General features: G+C 36.0%; 1 protein-coding gene across 3 annotated transcripts in view; it reads right to left on the reverse strand.

Moving 5' to 3' along the window:
• Nucleotides 1-24083, reverse strand: part of GBE1 (1,4-alpha-glucan branching enzyme 1) — a 166022-nt gene that overhangs the window by 57380 nt on the left and 84559 nt on the right. For all 3 annotated transcript variants that reach the window (XM_042038101.1, XM_042038099.1, XM_042038102.1), the window contains exons 6-7: nt 21602-21692; nt 20243-20452 (exon numbers count right to left, since the gene is read on the reverse strand). In XM_042038101.1, the coding sequence (XP_041894035.1) occupies nt 20243-20452; nt 21602-21692 (301 nt within the window). The remainder of the gene's footprint in view (nt 1-20242; nt 20453-21601; nt 21693-24083) is intronic.

The raw sequence follows: 24083 nt of genomic DNA on the forward strand, positions 1-24083 counted from the left end.
CACTACACTAGGAAGATCTCAGGAGGTTGTCTCAAGAACCTTTCATGTATTTATTATATCTCAGGTGAGATGGTTTGCAGCGAATGAACAAGATTGAGAATGCTCTGATATTGAAAGGGATAGAAAAGTATCAAAAGTCCTACAAACTGGCAAACCAGTCACAAAAAAGCAATTTTGTACAAATGTTTGCTGTATCTCTTTCTGACTCAGCATGAAATTCACAGAAAGCTATTTCCTGCAAGCCAAATACCATGAGAAAAAAGCACAGTATTTTAGCTAATAAAAATAGTATCTCACACAGAATTAAGATAATGCATGTACAAAGAGTACATTAATTACTACAAGCACCATCCAGACGTAAAAGTTATTTCTTCTCATTACAAACTGCTTGACTTTATAACCTCAAGGTCCTTAAGATGCTGAAGAGGATTTGTACATTTGTAAAACATACACAGAAGTCTCAAAATGGATAACAAATGTAATTTTTTCCACCATTGCCGGCACTGAAGATTGATTTTTGGGAAAAGATGGAGAACTAGTATGAAAATAAACTGTAATGACTTTTAGATGAAAAAGTGACTACAATAAGAACAAACAAGATGAATTTGTTGCACCAAAGTATTAGGTAGAAAATTGATGAGATCAAAAACCTGAGTAGGAGCAGCAGATGTTTTCCAAGCATCTGATTGCACATGGGAGAGAAAAATCATAAATAAATAAATAAACAATCACATTAACTCTGATTTTAGTCTAAACTTGGAAAAATTCAGCTTTAGGACAATTTTTAGGAAATATATCAAGTACTAGCAACCAGATTGACTTTTAGAGAGATAACTACACAGCTCCAAAACATGAGCCAGAATAACAGTTTTTGAAACATGCAAATGACACAAACCATACAGAGGTTCATTTTTTCATCCAAGTCAATTTGTTCATTGGAGGAGCAATATTAGACATAGAAGTTGACTGAACAAATAACTTTGCAGAAAGCCAGCAGAGGCTAAAATTTAAGAGGCATAATTGTGATACATTCGCCGCAGAAGCAGTAATTCAGGAGCATTTCTTGAACAGTACATTCTTGTATTTTACAGACAGATATGGAAACAGGATAGCACCCATTAAGAATGCAATTTCTTCTGGAAAAAAGCCATATCTTAAATGATATCCTAAAAATCTCACATTTTTGCATATTACAAAATTGAGAAAGTTCTTTCCTTGCATGCATGATCAAAGAGAGGAAGGTTATACTGTATCATCATTAAGGAACAGAATGATTTACAGTGCAAGAAATCTAAGTAATTCAGAATTCACTCAGACATTCAAAACAAAGAAGGTCTTTGCAGAGAAGTATTACTGGATTTTTTTTCCCAACCCTTGGCGCCCATAGCTCACTTATTAAAAAAACAGATTTCTTGTTTGAAAAAGTGAAATGAGCACATCTACCTAGACGACCTGGTTTCATGAGGTGATGAGAAATTTAACAACTTTCCTATACTAGATCAGCAGAAAATCTGTGAAATTGCTTACAAGACACACTTATTATTTACTCTTTTCCTCTATACTAATAAAAAAGCAAAATAATGATTCACCAAAAGCATTTTAAATTCCAATCCATGATGAACATGAAATATTTAGATGCAAGCAATGCATTTAAACCAGTTAATTTTGTCACTATGGACAAAAAATAATATTGGCTGTGTCTAATACAGTTTGAAGATGTAATTCTTGAACCATATTAATGCTGACCTTCAGGAATTGCATTTATTACTATGTATTGGAGAACTGCTGACCTTATAAGAATCTCAACTTTTATGATGATATACCTGTTTCAGTTCTTAGTGCTTAATTAACTTAACACATAGTAGCACTGAATTGATAAAATACTATTTCTCAAACTACCCCCAAACATTTCAACAGCTACCTGGCTTAAATTCAATCAAAAGATTGCTAAACAAAGAAATTAGAATTCAGTCTAATGAATACATTGCTAACTATAATGCTAACTTTCACTGAATCTGGTACAAGTTATTTTATGGCCAAAACATCTAGATCTGATAGAGAAGTGTTTTTCACCAATGCTTATGAGCACAGAGCAGTTTCCCTGTTACTTTGTTTGATTAAAGTTATACAAAAGGGTAACCAGTCTCGACCTATTTGGAAAATAACAACAGCAACAATAAATCCCTTTGAATTTCGACCTCCTTAATTTACCACAAGTAATTCCCTTCTGCCATCTACATAATATCATTGCCAAGATCCCCAGCCCTCTTTAGCCATAAGGGGTTGAGTAACTGAAGCAGTGCCCCAGTGCCTTTTTAAACCAAGGGACAATCCTGACTCACATCCCTACACTGCTCTCAACACCTGCACTCCAGTTATTGCAAACAGCATTCCATGGCAACATACTCATCTCTATCAGTCAACAGAATCAGATGAAGTCCTTAACAGACCAAAAGAATTTTTGTTTGGCAATCCAAACTGCTTTATGTCTCCAAAATAGACTGTGCAGACAACAAACAAAAGAGCTGTCCTCTTGGGGTGTATGATAACCTGGGAGCAAAAGGGGTCAGCAGCAACATGCCATTTCCCCTATATCAGTCCCTAGAGGAGACAGAAGCAGCAAATTAACCTCTAAATCCAGGAAGAGAGTTTTATTCTTAGCCACAGAAATTGAGGATTTATTGATGCCAGCATAATTACAAAGCTGATAATATTACATAATTACAGACTATATCAAATAATTTACTGAAAGATTTAAAGTTTCCTCTAACAGTAAAAAATAATGGATACTTTTATCAACAGTTGTGGCAGAAGACATCTTTGCTTAAGCCTTAACATTCCATTCCCTGAATTTAAATGGAAAAGCTCAAAAGTATTTGAGAATTTCAAGGCCAGCATTCAGGAAAAAAAGTCCTTAATTATTTAAGTAGTATTATGAATACGTCATGAGAACTCAAAGTGAAAGAACTATTTTCAAATTTGGAGGCATTTGTTCAGTAAAGATCTGAAGTTCTTTCACAAACTAAATCACACTGATTTCTCTTAGGCAAATGTTAGGAGTGGTAAATTAATTTAATTGGATGCAGGGTTGCACAATTATTTCTGTGCCTTTTTTGTGGGCAAAATTCCAATTCTCCATAAGCCACAGACAAATAGACATATTATATGCATAATATATAGAACCACAGAATGGGTTAGGTTGGACAAGATCTCCAAGATCATTGAGCACAACCATTAATAGCACTGTGTTCACTACTAAACCATGTCGCTATATGCGCCACAGCCACACATTTTTAACATTGCCAGGGATGGTTCTTCCAGCACTTCCCTGGGCAGCCTGTTACACATGCTCACCCTTTCAGTGAAGACATTCTTCCTGATATATAATCTAAACTTCCCCTGGAGCAATGTGAGGCCATTTCCTCTCATCCTGTCACTTGCTACCTGGGAGAAGAGACCAACCCCACCTGGCTACACCCTCCTGTCAGGAAGTTGTAGAGAGCAGTAAGGTCTCCCCTGAACCTTCTTTTCTCCAAACAAAAGAGTCTGAGCTCCCTCAGCTTTTTTTCATAAGAGAAGCAGTTTGGCTCTATATGTGTATATATATATATATATATATATATATATATATATATAAATAGAAAAAATATATAACAATACTAATATATATTGCACATAACATACATTATGTACAATACATTTACACTTTTCTATTTAAAAATTCTAGTAAGCAGAACACTGGTTATTATGCAGCTGCTGTTTTGAGAGCAGACAAGAGAGCAGCTTTGAAGATGCAGAGGATTTTCCAGTTTAGTTAAAATTGTACTTCCAGACTGCCATACCAGAGAACAGCCTTTCTGGAACCATTAATCCTGATGCCCCATAAGTCCACTGCTATGTAGGGAGAAAGCACTTTTTTTCAATATGCTGTAAACAATATAATAGCAATATGCATTTATTAGACTTATAGACTCATATTCAGTAATTACTTTGGGAAAATGATTTCTTAGAAATAGACACATATTTTATTCATACAGAACCAGTAGTTCTGAAGTGTTCATGAAAGTATTTTAACTTTTTCCCCCTCAAAATTCTACTTCCTCTGTTGGTACAAAGCAGTGCCATACAGCAAGGTGAAAGAATTTCCCAATTTTCAATTGCTTAGACATTTGATCATTCCTTGAAAAGACACATCATTTTAATTGTGCAGGCTGATTCTGCATCAAGTCTCTCGTATTTTGCCAATGAATTAAAGAAGTTTATGAATATATTCACATGACTTTACTGAAATGCCACTTGCATAAAAAGAAATTTTCTCCGCAAATGAACTATAGACTATATAAGGGTTTAATATATCAAGTACACAGCAATGTCCTAGGCTTACATTTTTCTGGCTAGTCCTATCCACACTTGGTAGGAGTAAACTAATATCAAATAAAGCATTCAGTTATTTGCCCTATGAAATGGAAGCAATAATTCAAATACTACTCAGCAAAGGTTATGTCCTGCAAAATGTGAGTATTAGAACAGCCTTGGAGGCAGAGCAGGTAGGTACTTATTGTAATGAAATGTAATATTCTTGATGCTTTTTGCTCTGTGGGCTTCATCAGGTAAATAGAAAAGAAAAAAAAAAAGTAAGTACTGAAGACAATTACCTGCAGTTTTAACAGAGCCTGCAGGGCATACACATTTTAAAATAGAGAAAAGTATCAAAAGTAATATTACAAAACTCTTTTAAGTACTGATAAAGTGTACATGGATTTCAGCTATGATTTGGATAAATTAGCATTTGTCCCACTTATACTCTACCCAAGTAAATTATACACTAATAAAACAAAAATATTTGGGTTTATTTAAAATTCTATACTCCCAAAGTAACCTTCTTAGAAAATATTAAATTTGTTTGGTCATATAATCAACCCTGAAAATTAACAAACAAAACTTGCTGTTCTGCAAAATACAACTAAATCACAACTTTAAAGACATACTGTCAGAATTTGCATACAATTAAATGAAATTCATGATTTCCATAATTAAACTGAGATCTCAAACATTTCACAGTAGTTTACTGTTCAACACTGAGTTTGCTTTCAAAATAAGTCTAAATGTAGTGCAGAAATAGCTACAAACTATTACAGATCTGGTGACTTTTGATTTTAAATAGACCATTATCCTGAACTTTACCCAGAAAACAGCACCAGAGTTGAGATGGGGGCTGGTACAGAATCAAGTGTCAAGGGAGATTTAATTACTTTATTTTGAGGTGCTTTTTCTCCCCAGAAATAGTATGCTATTATGTATGTATAAGAATAGAAAACAATTATTCTCAACTTTCTTTATTCCCTTTGTACCAAAACAAAATTACACTCAAAATCAATTCATTCCATTAGCAGTGACAAAAATATTAACAACTTGGCAAATTGTTAACATCAGAACCATTTCAGAGAAGTCTGAAACAGTGCTTTCTATAAACCTAATTTCATTTTTTATTTTAAAATACTGGTTCCCTAATTTATGCTCAGATAGTGACTCCAAAGGGACACTGAGGGGGTGTCTGGTTCACACACAAAAATATTTAAAGCATTTGTATTTTTCCTGTACCTTCAAAATGAAAATACAAACTGGTTTAATTGGAATTCAGGTGCCTTTTTTTTTTTTTTTCCTAATGCTAATGAATAGCAACAGGTATTTAAGAAGCCAAGAAGTAGAATTCTTCACAAAAGAGAACATTTTGAAAAATCCCCAAAAATAGCACTAGAGAAGTGAAACAAGACCAGACCTCTGCCCTTGAGAAAATTCCAGCATTAGTACAAACATATAATCAAATATCTGTTTTTCTAAAAGTTAGAGCCCACTGATGATTGAAAAGTCTTTTCTGTGCACAGATGATGGCAAATCAGAGTTGCTGCAGTGGTGTGAGGCTCAAGTTTATCTATACCATGATACCCTGTACAATACCTTATCAGTCTACCATTCAGTGTCCATATGCTACTACAGATTATTTTTTTAAAGTAATTACTTTTAAATTCCCAAAGCAAAACATTAATCCTCAAGCAACAAAGCATGTCAGCTGCTTTTTATGTTAACACAGCAAAATCAAAAGCCACAAGGAATAGTTATTATCACATAGAGAAGACTAAAAAAGGGGCAAACTTTTGCATTTTACCAGCATTTTACCATCGGCTTAGAACATATTATCTGAATATCCTTTTACTTGAGACCCTCAGAGACAGACACACTGAATCCCTGAAGACTTAGTTGCCTGTCTGTATTTTATTGACTAAAAGTCTATCCTTCCCTTCCTCCCAACTAGGCAGTTGGTAGCAACGCCAAATCTATAGAAGGATAAGAAAATTTTAAGATGAGTAAAAGTGTTCATTATCAGTCATCATGCAGTACAGACAACACAGGAAGCTTCTGAGATACTGACTCCACATCCTGAGTGGTGATCTACAGATTTCCAACCCTGGGGAAGCAGGGGCTAAGGGAAGTTCACTTTTTATACTAATCTTCGCTAATACAAAGCTTAGATTACTTCCTCTTAAGATTCCAGATTTTATCCTCAACATGAGCAACTGCTCTGGATCCAGTTCAGAATGTTCTTTTCAGCACCATGGTACAAGATTCTCAACCACATGACAAACTTTGGCATGAAGGGCAGAAAAGTTTGTACAATGAATTATTACCTTCACAGAAAAACATTTCCAGTGGAAAGCTCAAAGAGCCTGAAGACTGTCTTAGATCATCCCCAGCACAGGATTCAGGAGATCTGCAAGGTTAGGCAGCCACCTGGCAAAGCCAGCCTGGGCATGGATCAGTGCCCACTCCCCTTCAGGAAGCACAGAATGCAAAGCTGTTGCATTTGCACAAACCATCACAGGAGATCTGAAGTACAGGGTTCATATTAAAAAGGAAACCATCCTTAAGCACGGTGCAGTATTTCTCTCTTTGCTGCACTTTTTGAAGTTACATTCTTCAGAAATGTAATTCAAGAAAGATATTAGCTCAGATTGTGCTGTACCAATAGAGTTGTGAACTTGCAAATACACTTTCTGTATGCTTCATAAATACTTTTTCATCTCAGAGACCTGAAAAACAGGTTCGTATACAAAGACACCTAGTTTTTAATCTCAATTTCCTACTAGATACTGTCATTTCAACTATATAATTTGTGCTTCATGAAGATTAATATGAGAACAATAAACACATTTATGATAGATTGTTACAGTAGCTTTGCTTAGTAAAATACATAGCAAAATTATTATTTGAATAGTCTCTGGCATAAATAGCTACAATGTAATTCTTGTATTGATTCACAGCTATACTTTGTTTTATCCATTATTCTATTTTTCAATAATTATGCACCTATTTTAAAACCTCTTGTGACCTGAACACATTCTAACATATTCACCATCTTTCTGTAGCCACCAAAGTTGTATGCTCCACTAATGACAGGTGGGAAAGATACTGTGCCAAAATGTATCCAGCTGTATTTCCACTAATTCACTGAAATTAACTTGGGACAATGGAAACCTCAGATAGTATCTTGTAAATATTGAGAGAATAATCAGTGTCCTTGGACATAAATTACAAAAATCATATTCTACTGCCTACAGCTTCCTCAGAAAGTTGCTTAAAAACAAAACGGTCCTCCACATTTCAAAGAGCTTTGAGTACTGTATTAACATTTTTAAGTCAACAATGGAATGGCAACTCTCACAACAAGGCAATAGAACCCTTTGACAGTTTTAAACCAACTTCTGTTCTTCTAAGATAACTGATTAATGCACGAGAACTTTTACAAAATCACAGAACCACAGTATGATCTGTGTTGGAAGGGACCTTAAGGATCATCTAGTCAAAACTCCCCTGCCTTGGGCAGGACATCGTCAGCTGGGAGTCCTGTCCAACCTGAACTTAAACATTTCTAACGATAGGGCATCCACAGCCTCTTTAGACAACCTCGTTGGTGTCTCAGCATCCTCATCATGAAAAGTTTTGTCCTTATGTCCTTCCTTATGATCTAAATCTACCCTTTCAGTTTGAAACTGTTGCCCCTTGTCCTGCCAACTGTGTCCTGTCCTGCATCCCTTCCCTCAAGCCAATCAACCGCACCACCCAGTTTGGTGCCATCCCCAAACTTCAATCCCACTAAGTTCCTCAGGGACACCACTTGTTACTGATCTCCATGTGGACATATTAATCTACCAGTATAATTCATACACTGGAAACATGTCTATTTTTGACAGTAAGGTCTTTTAATGAAATTCCATGATTTTTTACTGAAATGAGATCAACTATTCCTAGTACAGATAGCCTCTATTTCAGATCACATTTCAGTGCATCTGTTACTGATCCTGGCTTATGTGGTAGCAGAATGATGGCAACTTTTAATTAAAACATATCTGAAGTGAAAGCTTCATAATATTATAGAAAACAAGTTTCATTGTCTAGGCCAGGACAAAATACAAAGAAAACTAAAGCTAAGAGTCTCTGAAATAGTTAAAAACAAGTTTGCCCCTGCATATACTGACAGTCTAGGATTGCTGGCAAATGAGCTGCTCAAGCCTCAGACTCTAATCAAATGTTTCTGTTTTTCCAAGTTTGGGTAAGGATGGTTCTGTGCTAAGAGCAACTGTTGATGAAAGCCATGAAACATTCCCTCTTTCCAGTACACACTTAATGAGTTTATAAGAATGCTATTTTGCACTACTTTCTATAAGTCACTACCTTTTTTAGCCAACACTGGGCAAGGGTTGGAAAGAACATCCAGCTGAAAGTTGTTTCAGTTTGCCCATTTCCTGACAGACTTTCAGTTTCCTCCCCAGTTAACACAGTGATAAAACAATTACCTTGGAATTTCTTATAACAAAGTCAAAGTAGATTTTCATCTTTTCCAATGCCCTTATCCAAGAAGGTGGTGGCAAAGGAAGCCTGAAAACATTGATAATGCAAATTTTAGTGTTTTGTAGTTGACTTTTTTCCTCTCCAAAAAGCATTCACTTTGTGAATCACTTACAGGGCCTAAGCATCCACCCTAGAGTGCTTAAAAGCCCCCAGCTAATTTGTAGAAAGAGAAATACAGAATTTCAGATTTCCGGGTAGTGAATAGTCTAAAAATCCAGGGTAATAAACACTAAACACTCAAATCAGAAAATGGGAGAAAGAACAGTGGAGATCTTTTGGGATATTTTTTTTTCTTCTGTGTTTGGCTGACTAATTACTCTAATTCACCAATTCTTTGAACACAGAAACTATCTACGGAATCTTAATAGCAAGAGTTAAATTTCAACAAGAAAAAAGTAGTTCACCTACTTGTTATCCCTAAAACCAACTGTATATTTAGCATTTTGAAAGATTATGCTATTTGGTTCCTTAAACACCAACTTTTAGAACTTGCTTCTGAATGTCCAAGCTTAGTCCATTTAAAACTAAATAAAGTAACAGAAATCTGTTCTAATTAAATGACATAATTCAGAATAAGAAATGTTTTTGGCTTGTAGCTGTGGCTACATCATTTAGAGTCACAAAATGTCATTCTTTCAGATAAACTTGACACTTGAAGCCAGTGAAGTAGATATATTTCCTCTGCATGAAAAATTCTTCTTCTTCTTCTTCTTCTTATTTATTGTTCTGATTATTTACCAGGCTGACTAACTTGGTGTCATAATAAATGAAACAATAACTTAAATGGTTTTTTCCACCTTTTTTTTTTTTTTTTTTTTTTTTTTCCTTCAGGGGAGAAGGGAAGGGAGGGAAGACAAGGGGGAATTTAGCACTGCCTCCACCTGCTTGCAAAAGGTCGGGGTACAAAAATGTAACACTGTACTCATAGTACTAATAGGGATGATCTCCCTTGGAGCTGTGGTTTAATAACAAATGGATGCTTTCCTCAAAAGACACCAATTTCCCTATTCACTATTCACTCTATTCACTATTCACCAATTCACTATTACTCTACTGGAGAACTCTCTTAGAAAATTTGGATATACTAATAATAAGCCAAATGTGTTCTAAAATATCATGCCCTAATCAAAGGTATGCTACAGAGCAATAAAAATGTTGCCAAATAACAAACAGCAAGAGGGGAAAAAGTTGATCACTCTAAAGCACTGAAGAAAACAGTAAAGGACAGTGCCAATCTCTGAAGCTTTGTGGGTTAAAAACACAGGCTGGAGGGTCTAACTCTTTTTTTGACAGGGAGAAAGGAATATGACTTCACATGACAAATTCTATGGTGTTTACATAAATCCCTGCAGCCAAGAAGAGGCTATCTAATGTGTTTATTTAATCAGCAAAGTGACAACAGTCATTACTTTACTTTCTTCACATATCTTAAAGGAATAAAGAATAAAAATAAAGATGGCAAAGAGCATTCTTCTCTTCACTGTGAAGCCTTTTGACAAATACACTCAGTTAAACACTCTTTGTGCAACGACTAAATATATTATAGATACAAAAAAAATCCATACTTTTACTTAATAATTCTTCAGAGAACGTCATACTCAGCTCTTTGTTTGAACAAATTAAGTCGTCTCCTACAGAAAAAAATTACTAGAGCACATAGTAGTGACTATGGATGTGCTTTTTCATTCTTGTTTATTTGCTCACATGTATCTATCCTTAAAACTACACTTGACAGGACTTAATTATTGTGCAGTAAGACAAAATAAATCAAGAGGAGTAAGGTCTACAAAGTATTACTTGTACACTCGCTTCCCTCTCCCTGAAATAAACTCATTAAATTAATTGTAGTAGAATAACTTAGAAAAACTTGTGTCAGCTATCTAAACTATTAAGTAATAACTACAGCAATTACTTTCTTTTTTTTTTTCCAAATAACTTTACACCAATTTTCAGGAGCTGACAAAGAATTGTAATATAGATACATACAAATATTGGGTACAGAGTTAGCCCCCTTATCAAAGAGGAGACACAGGGATGAACCAGGACAAACAAGTGTTTGATTGCAGTTCTCATGGCAAACTAGAAAGAATTCTATAAAGATACCTTTTTTACAAGAAACTGCCCAAAGCAAATGTATGGGGACAATAGCCAAGCAAATATAGAATGCTTTAAAAAAAGAGACCCAAAAAACCACCAACCACTCTTTTTCCTGGCCTGGTTTAGAACAATTTGCTCTGTTTCCAGGGATAAAGCTTTTAATACAGTACCTTCCTTATTCATTAAGACACATTTGACATGGTACACTATTTCAGTTCTTCTGACTTCTCCTGTAACTAAATCAGCCAGACCAGAACCAAAAGCTGCTCCCTGTCCATCTATTACTATTATAACAGGAACAGTAGAACCATTTTTATTTTTTTATCTTTATAATTTCACCAATAATTTCTTGCTATTTCTTTAGTATGAACTCTAATAAAATTTCTCTCAATAACACATCACTTTCAAAGTAATTTTGGCATTTAAATAACCCCTACAGAGAAGTTCATACACAGCTGAGTGAATCCTTATAAATACTCCGTAAATTTTAGCATACTATCACCAGTACAGTCTCATCACAAGCTGAATCTCAGTCAGTGGCTACAGGTGGGAAGCAATTTGTCTGGACAGAGACAGCCACTCCCTGAAGCAGCAGGCTGCCCAGCTCTGTTGTATGCATTGCTCTCCATCTCCACTTTCAATCACCTTCTACAGACAGGAACTTTTGTCTTTATGGTGTCCTCAAGAAAACATGGCATCCCATTTCAAGACTGTAAGTAATAAATTAGATCAACATAATTATTTGCAGATTATTTCTGATCTGTTAGCCATACATATGCTACTGGCTTTTGGAAATGCTACAGCATTTTGATATTTTCCTACTTTGTAGACATAGTTGTTAATTGGTTTGTTCCCTGTTGTTATTTATTTTCTGCTCTCTCCACTGAGCTTTCAAAAAATGGATTTCAAGTGGATCTGTGCATTATACAAAATGTACATACTAGAATCAAAAAAACCCAGACAATCATCTTAATGTTTCCATCTTCTTTCCCTGCCATGCATGATTTTCCTCCAACCTTGAATTTCTTGGGATGAAACCCTATTAGAAGCAAGTCAGCATCCCATATTTCCCAAGTTGTGGATTCTTCTCAAACTTACACAACCATCAGCCTTTTCTCCAGCACAATCTTCTATTCACAACAGATGCTGCTCATGTAATCACTTAAGAACGCTGTGAAAATTGTTAATTCAAGTGTGGATTACTAAATGCCAGATCATTACTGCATTTAGACTGATGCAAAATGATTCTCTGCAATGTGTGGAATTTTGGCTAAGTTTAGATATTTCTTGAAATACCATAATCAGCTTCAGGTAAGTGTGACTATCTTTTTTCAAGATATGATTGAATTTAATTGCCTACAAGTGGTGACCTCTATATTTCGAAATGTGCTACCTGACAAAATTTAGAACTACTGACTGCATTTTTTCAGTGTGCCTTTCTTCACATCTCAATATCTTGCTTTATTGCTGTACCAATTTTTTTGCAGCTACGTTTTAGAAACTTCACACAAAGCTGTGAATGCTGCATTGGAGGTTAATTTGAGAAACTGGACACTTCAAAGAAACCTACATGGATCCTTACGTGAAGCTCTGAGTTTTAGAGCACCTATGGATTTAAAGCTTCACAGTCTGTTATACCAAAGTACAGTAGAGTAAAATAATTAAGCTTGTTTAATTAAAAATTTAAAAAAATTAAAAATAAAGCAATTATACAGCAGCTCTAGACTGCATATACTATAAATTATATGATCATGGCTGGAATTTTTTTTTTTTTTGCACTATTATTTTAATTTTTCTGATTACATTGCAGCAAGTTCCTATATATCATCCCTTCTGTCAATGCTTTCAGTAATCATTCCCTTCAAAAATGGCAATTTATAAACTGCAATGTCCCCATACTTGAAAGTGTTTACTTACTAGTATTCACAATGATGACTAAAAAGAGGAGAAAACAAAAAGAAACAAAGATTTTTTAGGCACAGAAGGTATTAGACTTTAAGGTTTAAATTTTATAAATTATTTTTATACTGTCACAGTCACCATCAAAGTCCAGTCTATTAGAAGCAGAGTGCTAAGAAACATAGGCAGACAGTGTTTTGAAAGACAATCTTTAATCAAAATGATTACATTTATGAGGAGTGGGGGGAAGAATAAAAATCTCACGATGACACTGCAAGCAGTGCTTCCTTAAAACAGTCATTAAGAAATAATCTTTGCCAGCCAAATGAAATTCCAATGCATATTATGCAGATCTTTAAATACAGAGCTTTCCTAAACTAATTTAGTAGAGGAAGACTGGCAGGAAATGAATTAAAATCAGCACAGCTTTATGTTTTACATAATGAAACACAACTCACATCCCCGTTCTATTGTAATTACCCTAGAATCAACAATATACCACGAAGACATCACATGACTGAGAATCTCTCATTGACAACTCTCACTGTATTACCTTTAGTTTAGCTGGAATTATGGCCAAAGATTCTCCCCAATGAAAACATGTTTGTGACAACCATGGCATGACATTGGATGTCCTTACTACTGCCTAAATGCAGCTGGGAGAATGTCACCTTTACCGTGCCAAATCCTCAGAAGCTGCAGAAGAGAACACTTCAGTTCTTACACTCTGAGAAGTCAACTGAATATGATTCACTAATTATGAGCAAGCTACCCCTATTTGCTTTTCCCTCTCTTCCTGTGTCCCAAACTGTATCCCTTAAGCTTCTAAGAAAATTCCTTAGCTGAGAGAAAATTGAAAAAAGTCTTTAGATTTGAAGTATACAAGGTAAGAAAGGTAAAGTTACAGACAGAAAGGCTTGTTAGGAGCACTAGGATTCAAAAGGAAGAATGTGGAAAAACACAAAACAGTAAAGAGGATAACCCAGCACCATCAAGGGTCTGTGACAAGTAATGGCAGTCTCCTTTCTCCCACCTGACATCTGCCTGGCCAGCAGAGTCTGCTCAGGCGTCACCTCGGAGGTAATGAGTGTCCCAGCAGCTTTTAAATCCTACCTATCCTTTGTGTGCATGAAGTTTGCAGTCAAATCTAAAACATGTGTGAATAAAGGCCCCTGAGGTAGATGCCAAGATCACACACAATGTGATATCTGCAGTCTGTATCTCATGCTCATGTGCCAATTTTCCTTAAGTGCACTAGGCAAGGAACCTGAATCTCTAACACCGTGGGGTACTGCACAGAGCACTAACTTACATCTATTTAAAATGCTGATGGTATAAGCAATAAAGAGTAGCAGTATCACAGCATCCTGCAGTGGTAGGGAGAAGAAGAGAGATCCAGCAGGCAGGAATTGTGCAGCAAGATTCATTTATTTAATTATTTTACAAGTCTTTTATAGACTTTTTTCTTCACAGTCTAATTGGTCAAAGGATGAGCCATCCCTTGGGGTGATTGGCTAAAACCCTAAAACATCCATTGTCAAAATATTTTTCTACTGTACCATAAACAAGGCTTTGCAAGGTCACAGGTGTTCATAGTTTATAGAACTGTGCTAATATCTTCGTGAGAGAGAAAAGTATCTCAGGGGACTGGAAAGAAGCAAGAAAAATTCTTGCTAGCAGCAATATTTGTATCCACATAGGAGTGCATCCATTTCATCCTGAAAACGGTTACAAACCATGGGGATGCTCCCAAAGAAGGCAACAAGCCTTTACCTTCACTGATATTTAGAATTCATCACTGAATTGAAGGAAAACAAAACCAAAAAATATTCTGGACAGCTATGTTTAGGGAATTATGAGCCCAGACAGGTACCTCTACTAACCAAACACTAAACTCTGAAAGATTTATGTTCCAATTCACTCCACCTACTAATATCTCCCAGGGGCAGATAAAGACTGGCAAAGTAGGCAATCAGAAGAAAGAAAAACAATTTGGGTGAAGAACAGCTGTTCAAGGAAGAACTAAACACCGAGCTTAACAGAGGCTGCTGAGGATGTTAGAAGATAAACATATCTTTAAAGAGTCTGATCCCAAAGTCAAGCAAAATCAGCGGACCTTTTCTCCCCAGATAATACAGCATAAGGTTTATGCAGGATTTAAACACTGGGTGGCAGAAAAGGCCACTGTCTCAGCATCCAAACATAGGTGGATGTTTTAGATGCAAGAGAGCACCCAAGATACCCGCCCGAGGGTGGACCACAGGACAACGGAGAAAAGCTTCAGGTGACCCACCCCACTCTGGAGGGGCAAGCTGGGAAGGAGGCCACCTACACCAGAACAAGCACACAAACTTCAGCACCTGACAGCTGCCCTGTTTCTGCAGCACTGACAGCAAGGTTAAAAGCATTTTCTGAGCTATTGCAGCTTATAACCCACTTTAAGAAAAACTGAATTAAAAAAGAAAAAAAAGAGAAAGAAAAAAAAAAGAAAAAAAAAAGTACTGAGCTATAATCAGCTGTTCCACCAGAAGTTCAGAAGACCGAGCTGGAGAGAACATCTGGACTGGCAGCAGGGGACTAGCAAGTCATCTGTTGTCCTGATGTAAAAACTGTGGCTCATGGGACAAAGTGTTTATATACATTAACCCTACCTGTAGCATTTCAAAGCACATCTGCTGTGGATGTCACTCGAAACTCCATAAAAATGAAGGAGGAGGAAAAAAACTAAATAAAAGATTCCCTCCATTACACAGTTTAGTTATGACTTTTAACCCTCAAAATATGGACACAACATCCAGTCTCAAAAAGCCTTGAAAATAAGGCCTCAAAAAAGGCCCAAAGGAGATGCCGGGACATCTGCTGGCCCTAAATCCTTGTAACCAACATCATCTCTTACTGATTATACTGCTGCATTCAAGGAAGCTGGACTAATTAAAATTGAATCCAGATTGTAAATCAAACTCTTACTTTTGTACCAAAGTCATCTCCTACACTGTGAAATAACTTAAAATTTTGCCTAAGTGCTCAGGCGAAAAGGGTCATAGTATTAAAAAAACAAACCAAACCAACCCCCCCCCCCCCCCCCCAAAACCCCAAACAAACAACAAACAAAAAAAAAAAAAAAAAAAAAAAAAAAAACCAAAACCAAAAAACTTAAGACACCACATGATTTCTGAATTTTACTTCTACCATTATTCCTAAATGCTCACAGAAATATATCAGTATACCTACTGACATTCAGAATTGGATTAAGACAGAATAGAATCCCACAAAGTCTAATGACAAAACAGGAAAAGCCTTGAAAGTCAAAACAATACTCTCAGACCTCAACAAGTCTAGAAAGGCAACATCATTTACACATTCTATTTATGTAGTGCTGTGGGAAAAATCTTTACTAGGTAATAGCTTGTTTAGCTTGTTGACAATTATTTTTAAATTGTTTTCCTGATTAGTATTTTAGACACATTTGCTATTTGGAGAAATTAATTTAAATTAAAACACAATCAATCACTCCAGTTGTGATCCCACCTGGTCTCCAGAGTCTACAGCATCACTTCTAATGAACCTGGCAGCCTGAATAACCTTTGAATATGATTTTAGGAAGAAAAAATTATTATACTTTGTAGCAGCTTCTACATACTTCCCTTGTGCAAAATTAATTACAAGTAGAATTCTTACCTAAGGTGGGAGACCATTAACTTCCTCTAAAATTAACTAGACAGTGCCAACTAGAGTACAGGTCTGGAGTTTCTGGCACCCCTTTTATATTAAAGCATTTCCCTCTCATGAATTCAGGGCTAGAAAAGTCACAATTTTTAACAGGAACCAAGGCAAATTATATAAAAGTTTGTTTCTCAACAGAAAATATTAAAATCAACAGCAATTCTCACCGAAGCTTTGAGGTTCTGGTTTTTGGGTTGGTCGCTGAGGGAAACAGGGGGTAGACCCAGATATAGACAGGCAGGATGGAGATGATGGAGAAGAAGATTCACCAAATTAACATATTTGAGGGAAAAAAAAAACCACTCAGGATCTAGATTTTAGAAAAACTCACAAGAACGTGCAAGAGCTATTAAAATTATTAAAGTTAAAGTTTATTTCTGAATATCTTTGGTTGATTTTTAAAGCACAGTTTGTATGCTTTTATTGAAAGAAGTTAAGCAAAAAGTATTTTTCTATCAGCCAGTTAACTTACCTGCAAGTTCTCATTTCAATTAAATTGAGTTTCTACTCTCCTGCGACATCATGAACAGCATAATTTTAAAATGCTGTTCACAATTTACAGCAAATCTCCCTGTTCATACAACACTTGTATAAATATGGATAAAAAAAAATAAATACAAAACATTCCTTCATCTTTTTAAGTAGCACTGTGGTGTAAGATCCAATATCCAGGTTGTCTGTTGAACAGTTTTACTATTGCTTTTCTTGGATTTACTCTCTACTTACATGAATTTTACTAAAAAATAGAATTTAAATACATAAGGGATATAATCGGGTTTTTCTGGCATGGATACAGATCTTTTGCCACATTCTGTTACAGCAAGTATTCACAGTCCCCTTCACAGACAACTGAATAATCTTGCAAATGCTGTGAGATAAACTTACTTACATCTTGGCTTTCAAAGAAAATGTAGACAGACTAAACTGATAAAGCAATTGTTCCTTAATCTCTTTCACGGTAGAGAATTAGTTTCTCTCAATTCCAAAGTGAATTGAGCATTCTTTGCATTTGATGTTTAAGTACCTGTAGATTTAACAGTTCTTCCCACTACAGAAGGAAAGGGATTTAGTACAAGCTCTGTACAGGATAGAAGGCTGTTCTAGCTGTAGAAATTTCACTCAGCAAGCAAGCTTTTCTGTAGACCATTCAATAGACCGTGTTTGCTGTCATTTATTTTGAGCAAACTTTCAACATCTGCCAGCAACTTGAGTCTCTCTCTCAGATTTTTATACTCCCCTCATCCAGACTAGAGCTGCTCATCCACTGGTATGGAAATTAGCAGCATGCCAATACAGACTAAATGGGGGGAAAAAAACCCCAAACCCAACATATTCAACGAAATGTCAGTTTGATTCTTTCAGAATTTTCCTTGGGACCTGCACACACAAATAATAGGGGAAAAACGTGAAGGCTATTCTTTATTCAGTTCCGTCAAACTTACAATAAACATGAGGATTATAACTCTTCAGCCTTAAAACTTGACTATAAACACATAGAGAATATTTACTGTCTCAGGTATTAGGATGGCAGAAACCCTTAATGACTAGAAAAAGCTCACAGCTTCCTAGGCTTGAAAGGAAAGGAAGGGCTTCCACAACCCCAAATTTGTTGTTGAATATTGCAAGAGGGCAGGGGATAGGAAATGACATTTGAGGGACCCTCAGTCATCCACTGAAGAGTTTCAGTTTCTCTGGTCTTTGCTACTCCCTAATCTCATCTCCTTCTCTCACAGCTCTTCCACTTCCCCTTTCCAGCATTCAGTCTGGCACCTATTCCAATCCCATAGCATGAAAAGAAATTCCACAGGTACCAACAGGTACATATCACTGACCAAACCGAGCCATGGAAGCAGTTCTTCACTTCCGAAGAAATGCTTAACAACCACCACAAAATGAGCTTGTTGTTTCTCTCACTTACAAATCCTTCCAAACACTCAGCAGCACTTTCCTTCCCAGCAGGAAGAACTTGCCTCGGTTTGAAACAGAGAAAGGTCCATAGCTGCATTCTATTTCCCCACTAGAGATATTGGTACTCACACACTTGTTGATTATTCATAAGCATCAAATAAAATAAAATGTGCAGTGCTATCATATTGATATTAAAGCTTTAAGATCATTTGAAATACAGTTTGAATTTGAACTTATTTGAATATGAATTTAAAGCTTAATAGGAAGGACTAAAATGGATTTCTTACAGTAATTAAATCACAACTCAAAAACTCCCCCTGAAACAATACATTAAATTGTCCCAAATAATAAGTAAATAAAGAACAGCTCATCCTACTAAGTACTGAAGTGCATAAGTCAGCTTTCACACTGCCCACTTGGTTTATTTGACACCATGAGTTCCATTAAACAACTGGCCTATGCTATGTAACATGACTTTTGTAATAGTGCAACGTAATCATATCCATCCAGTCCTTGGCAATTCAAGGCAAGCAAGGGAGAAAAACAGGAGAAAAAGGAAATTGAACCTGAAGCACACAGGTTAACAACTATCAGGTTAACAAGAGACCAGAACTCTACAGTTGCTGAGTGATGAGCCACCACAGGAACCATTCAAACGTAACCTTGAAAGGGTTAAAACAGAACTTTGTAATTGATAAGAAGGTCACACAAGATTATCATGCATCTCAAGGAGAGAAATAGGAGAATTTATCCTGGAATAAATGATTGATTCTGTACAGAATTTATTAAGACATGCTTTAAGGAGATGTGAAGATATGCAAAACTTATTGTGGAATGTTTAGGGAAACAAAGACAAGCAAGGGAAGAATCAAGGTGGTTCAGGGAAGAACAAATGGGAAAAATGTGAGAGGGAGACTAAAATAAGCGGGCTGCTTGTGCCTGTTTCTCCATTTAAACCACTGAAACATTCAGCATACAAGATCAATCTCCTTGCCCCCAATGCCTCAGAGAATACAAGAGTAAACAATATTAAATACTGCTAATCATCTGGCATTAATACATGCTTTGACACACACTATATTTACACTGGTTAATTAAGCTTGACCAAACTGGGTCTCTAGAACTGTCTACTGAAAATGACCCCTGTTCTGTATTAACTGTTGATTGACCTCCAGAAGCTCTTTAAAATGGAGTTAGTTGTCCTGGGGGGAAACTTTTCCTGCATTTCAACAACCTGACAGTTTGGCAATAAATTTCCAGAGTTTACAAGTCTTCATCAGCTTTTCTTTTTATATAGAAACATTATCTATTATATATATGCAATATACTATATAGCAGGAAAATATTAATATTCTAGAATGCATAAAAAACACAATTATATATTCCTATATAACAGATATTGAAATTTGTATTTATATAGAAATATATTTTTAAATAAAAGTAACTACACCATTATATAATACATACAATGCACATGGTATATAACACGCACACAGGTAGCCATGGATGACAGGAAAATAACAAAATTTAAATACTATCATTTAGTGTTAGATTTTAAGCATTTAGGCAAGTAGAGGAATTTAACTCCACATACTGCAACTGTTGAACAATCCAAATGACTTTACCAGTTTAGCAAGGAGTATAGTTTTAATAGAAATGGTATGAAATAATAACCACTAGCACAGCTGAAGTGCCATTTTATACTCACTTTGCATAGTCAAAGAGCCTGCTGTCCCAGAGCTGGTGATTGCCTCTATATCCAGAATGGAAGAAACAAGAATCCGTACCATCAAACTGGTTGAGACCATCTTCTGAGTTTTTTGAGGCGTGGCTGTGCACCACATCAAGCAGGACCGTGATGCCCATTGAGTGAGCAACGTCAATCATTTCCTTCAGGTCATCTGGAGTTCCGTACCGGCTGTGGAAATGCAGCGTGGTACAATCAGGACTTAGGCTGGCAATACTGAACAGTCATCATGGAAACCACATCGAAGTCAGCAGTTCTCCACTTTACAGATATACACAGGTTACTTTTTCAGCCTCTTAAGCAGTAGCTATGGCTTACAAACTAACACTTCAAACCATTTTTCATTATAAAAATTCCATCATCCGCACAATGTTTTGCAGAAGTAGATTCAGTTTTATTTTCCCTTTTTAATAATACATCAAATTCAGTATAAAAGATAACAGATACAACTTAAAGCTGCTATTTAATATTGAACATTTCCTTAGTTCATAAGGGACAAGAATATATTCATATTGCTGGAATAAAGTAACACAATGATTACACAAAAGTAAATGTACATCCATAAAGTCCACAAAATACACCATCAGCTGTTTTCCTGCTTAGTTATTTGACTTAGATACTACACCATTTTCTTATTTTTAAATGAAGATTTTTGTCTCCTGTGTCTGACACACCTTTTTTTAACTAATTAAGCCAGTTAAAAACTTCCTATCTAAATTCAGCCACTTAAGCTGCTCCAAGATTAAAACAAAAAGAAACCAAAAAAATCAAAATAAAACAAACAAACAAACAAACAAAATTAAAAAATCAAAACTTCCAGATTTATCATGATTTTCTTAACAACTACCTGAAGTAAATTTTCATCTATTTTCACTCTACATCTCAAATCTAAGTACAGTCTGTTACAAGCCTGGGAACAGGTTCCCACAGAACACACAGAGCCATGACTTTAATCAAGTTCATTATGAACAGTGTACAGTTCTGTTTGTCATAAAAGAAAGCCCTACACATCCTGCTTGTTACTGCCAAGAATTCCACAACCCCAAACTCATGCATAAAGACTGCTGAAGGTGGATTACCCAGAACACACTATGGCAGCTGAAGTTACTTATAAACTTTTTGTCTCTATCCTATCCAAAGTGTTTCACAGAGCAGCTGATCACTCTGCCAAATTGGTTTCACATTTAAGAGGAAGGTAGAGCAAATACCTATGGTATTGCTTCCCATTGCTACAAACACACACCTGCAAGGCAATACTGACTTCAGTGGAAAGGAAGAAAGGGAAAAGAACAGAGAAGATGCTGGAGCACTTAAACCTACCTTGATGCTGCAAAGAAACTTGTGACCTGATAACCAAAACTGGCATAGTATGCATGTTCCATAATAGCCATCAGCTGGACACAGTTATAGCCTATAATAAAAACAAATATAACAAACAAATGCATTCAGGACAGTTAAAGGAGTATTCAATATCTGTAACATATCCACTCCAATCTTCTCTCATTTTAGCTGCCTCTGACCCTAACAGTTAGCAACTAAAGAGTCAGTAACTTTCAAGAAGAAATTCTACCTAATAGTTTATACTTACATGATCTCCATTACAAATGAAACAGTCAATTTGTCAAGTGACCTACACATATTGAATCTCCTAGATGTAGACAGAAATGTGTGTAATCTTTATTTACCTTCCCAATACTAGTTATGCCAACCTGCATGTCCTGAACTTCTGCTTCGCTCCTGACACTTGCAGTCCAGGGGTGTAGGGTTAGTCACCAGACACACATACTCTGATAGAATCACAGGATGGTTTGGATTGGAAGGGAACTGAAAGATCCTCTAGTTCCCACTCTGCCATGGGCAAGGACACCTTCCACTACACCATGTTGGTCAACATGCCTTCCAGGGATGGGGCATCCATAACTTCTCTGAGTAACCATTCCAGTGCCTCACCACCCTCAGAGTAAAGAGTTTTTTCCTAATGTCCAATCTAAATACACCCTCCTTCAGTTTGAAGCCACCCCATCCCTGGTCTGCACTTGGACATCAAGTCATTGACTGAAACTCTGAGTGTGACCATCCTTCCAATTCCTTATCCACCAAGTGGTCCATCTGTCAGACTCACATCTCTCCAGTTTAGAGACAATACTACAACTTCACGCCATATGAAATCATTTTACCCCTTCAGAACCACTTTTTCCAACTTTAATAGTTACATCCTCTCTCTACAAGAGTCTTCCGAAAAGAGAAAACACAAGTGTAATGTGCTTTAATTCTGAGTTCACTCAAGAACCAAGGAAGTCCAGGAGGGCTGGGGGACACCGGGTGGTATCACCTAAGATAGTTCAGTGCATTCTCAAGGAAGGGAACTCTAAAGAATCAGGTGTTATCTACAGGCTGTTGAGACTCACACCATCACCACTTCTCTATCAGTTTGAAGAAAATCTTCACTTCATTCCTTAGTTTCAACAAGATGCTGTGGGATTTTTTTTATTCTTTCTGGGTTTTTTATTGCTGTGACATTTAAAACCAGAGGTATTATTAGAAGACAGTTGGCATGAGCGCAGCAATTTGTCAGATTCATTGCTGGTTTAAAATTCAGGCTTATTGTACTTATTTTTATTTACAGCATTTTTATAAATAGCAACATTATATCAAATTAATCTCATTCAATTTGCTTGCTATTTATTTCACTATTTGTCATGCACATATTTCTACAAACTAGTAATACATTACAGCTCTCATACAGTGATGTATTTAAGCTTGTCCTAAGAAGTAAGACATTCCAGAACTGAATCTAACAGACCTTAAAAATGTATTTTAGAAGTGCTTAATTTCCACAATGTTTACTTAATGTAAACAAGAAGGAACGTTAGTTATCATTTCTGTATACCCTACCTCAATTTGATACTGCTTTTATTATTTGGTGAATCAGACTTTTCAATACATTTCTCCACAAAGAAAAATTTGTAGGCAAAGCAGAATGCTTTCCTAATTCTGTAAATGCTATTAACTTCCTGGGACAAGTGAAATTCCTTTGCAGTAAAGAGTCACAGATATGTAATGTAAAATCCAAATTTACTTTTTTATTACAGACTTCCAGATGTGCAAACTCCCTCATCTCACCTGCAAGCTCAAGATTATTGAAAGGCAAAAGCCACAAAACACTGACTCAACATGTAAAACTACAAGACCATGTCTTCTTCAGGCACTCTGATAAATAAAATTTAAAAAAATCAAACACAAACACAGCCACCATCCACAGAGGTTTCAGCTACGGACGTCATGATTATTTTACAGCAGAGTGTAAAATACATATTTCATCAAAAGGCAGTAAAAGCCAGTAAGTTCTAACATTGTCCATTACAGAAACAGTGCAAAGACACCACGGGAAAAAGTAGTTAAAGAGAAATTGAGGTGAACAGTTTTGCTCTGTTTCCTGAGATAACATTACCAGTTCTTTCACACACCCTCTCCAATATACTAGAAGTTCTTTTCCTGAAGAAGATTTTTCACATTTAAAGTTTCCTTGTTCTGATGCTTCAGAGCTACTGTTCAGGGATAAAAAAAGTCTAGCATGCTTATTCTGGCAAAACAAAGAAAAAATATGCAGGTATTTATTTTGTCTCTCCTTAGGACTAAGTTTTACATTAGTAGAACCAATTAAGGATGAAGTATTTTCTGAAGACTGTCACTAAAACAGATTCTTTTTCAAGCTGAAAGCAAACCATGCCAAAAGCAAATTGCCTGGTAATACTTACCTAGGCTTTAACAATCATATTTTCCTTAAAAATCTGGAATGGGT

The sequence above is a fragment of the Corvus kubaryi genome, unplaced genomic scaffold, assembly GCF_017639235.1.
Source record: "Corvus kubaryi isolate FWS band 111438036 unplaced genomic scaffold, C.kubaryi_AGA036_p1.0 37391, whole genome shotgun sequence".
NCBI classification, from domain to species: Eukaryota; Metazoa; Chordata; class Aves; order Passeriformes; family Corvidae; genus Corvus; species Corvus kubaryi.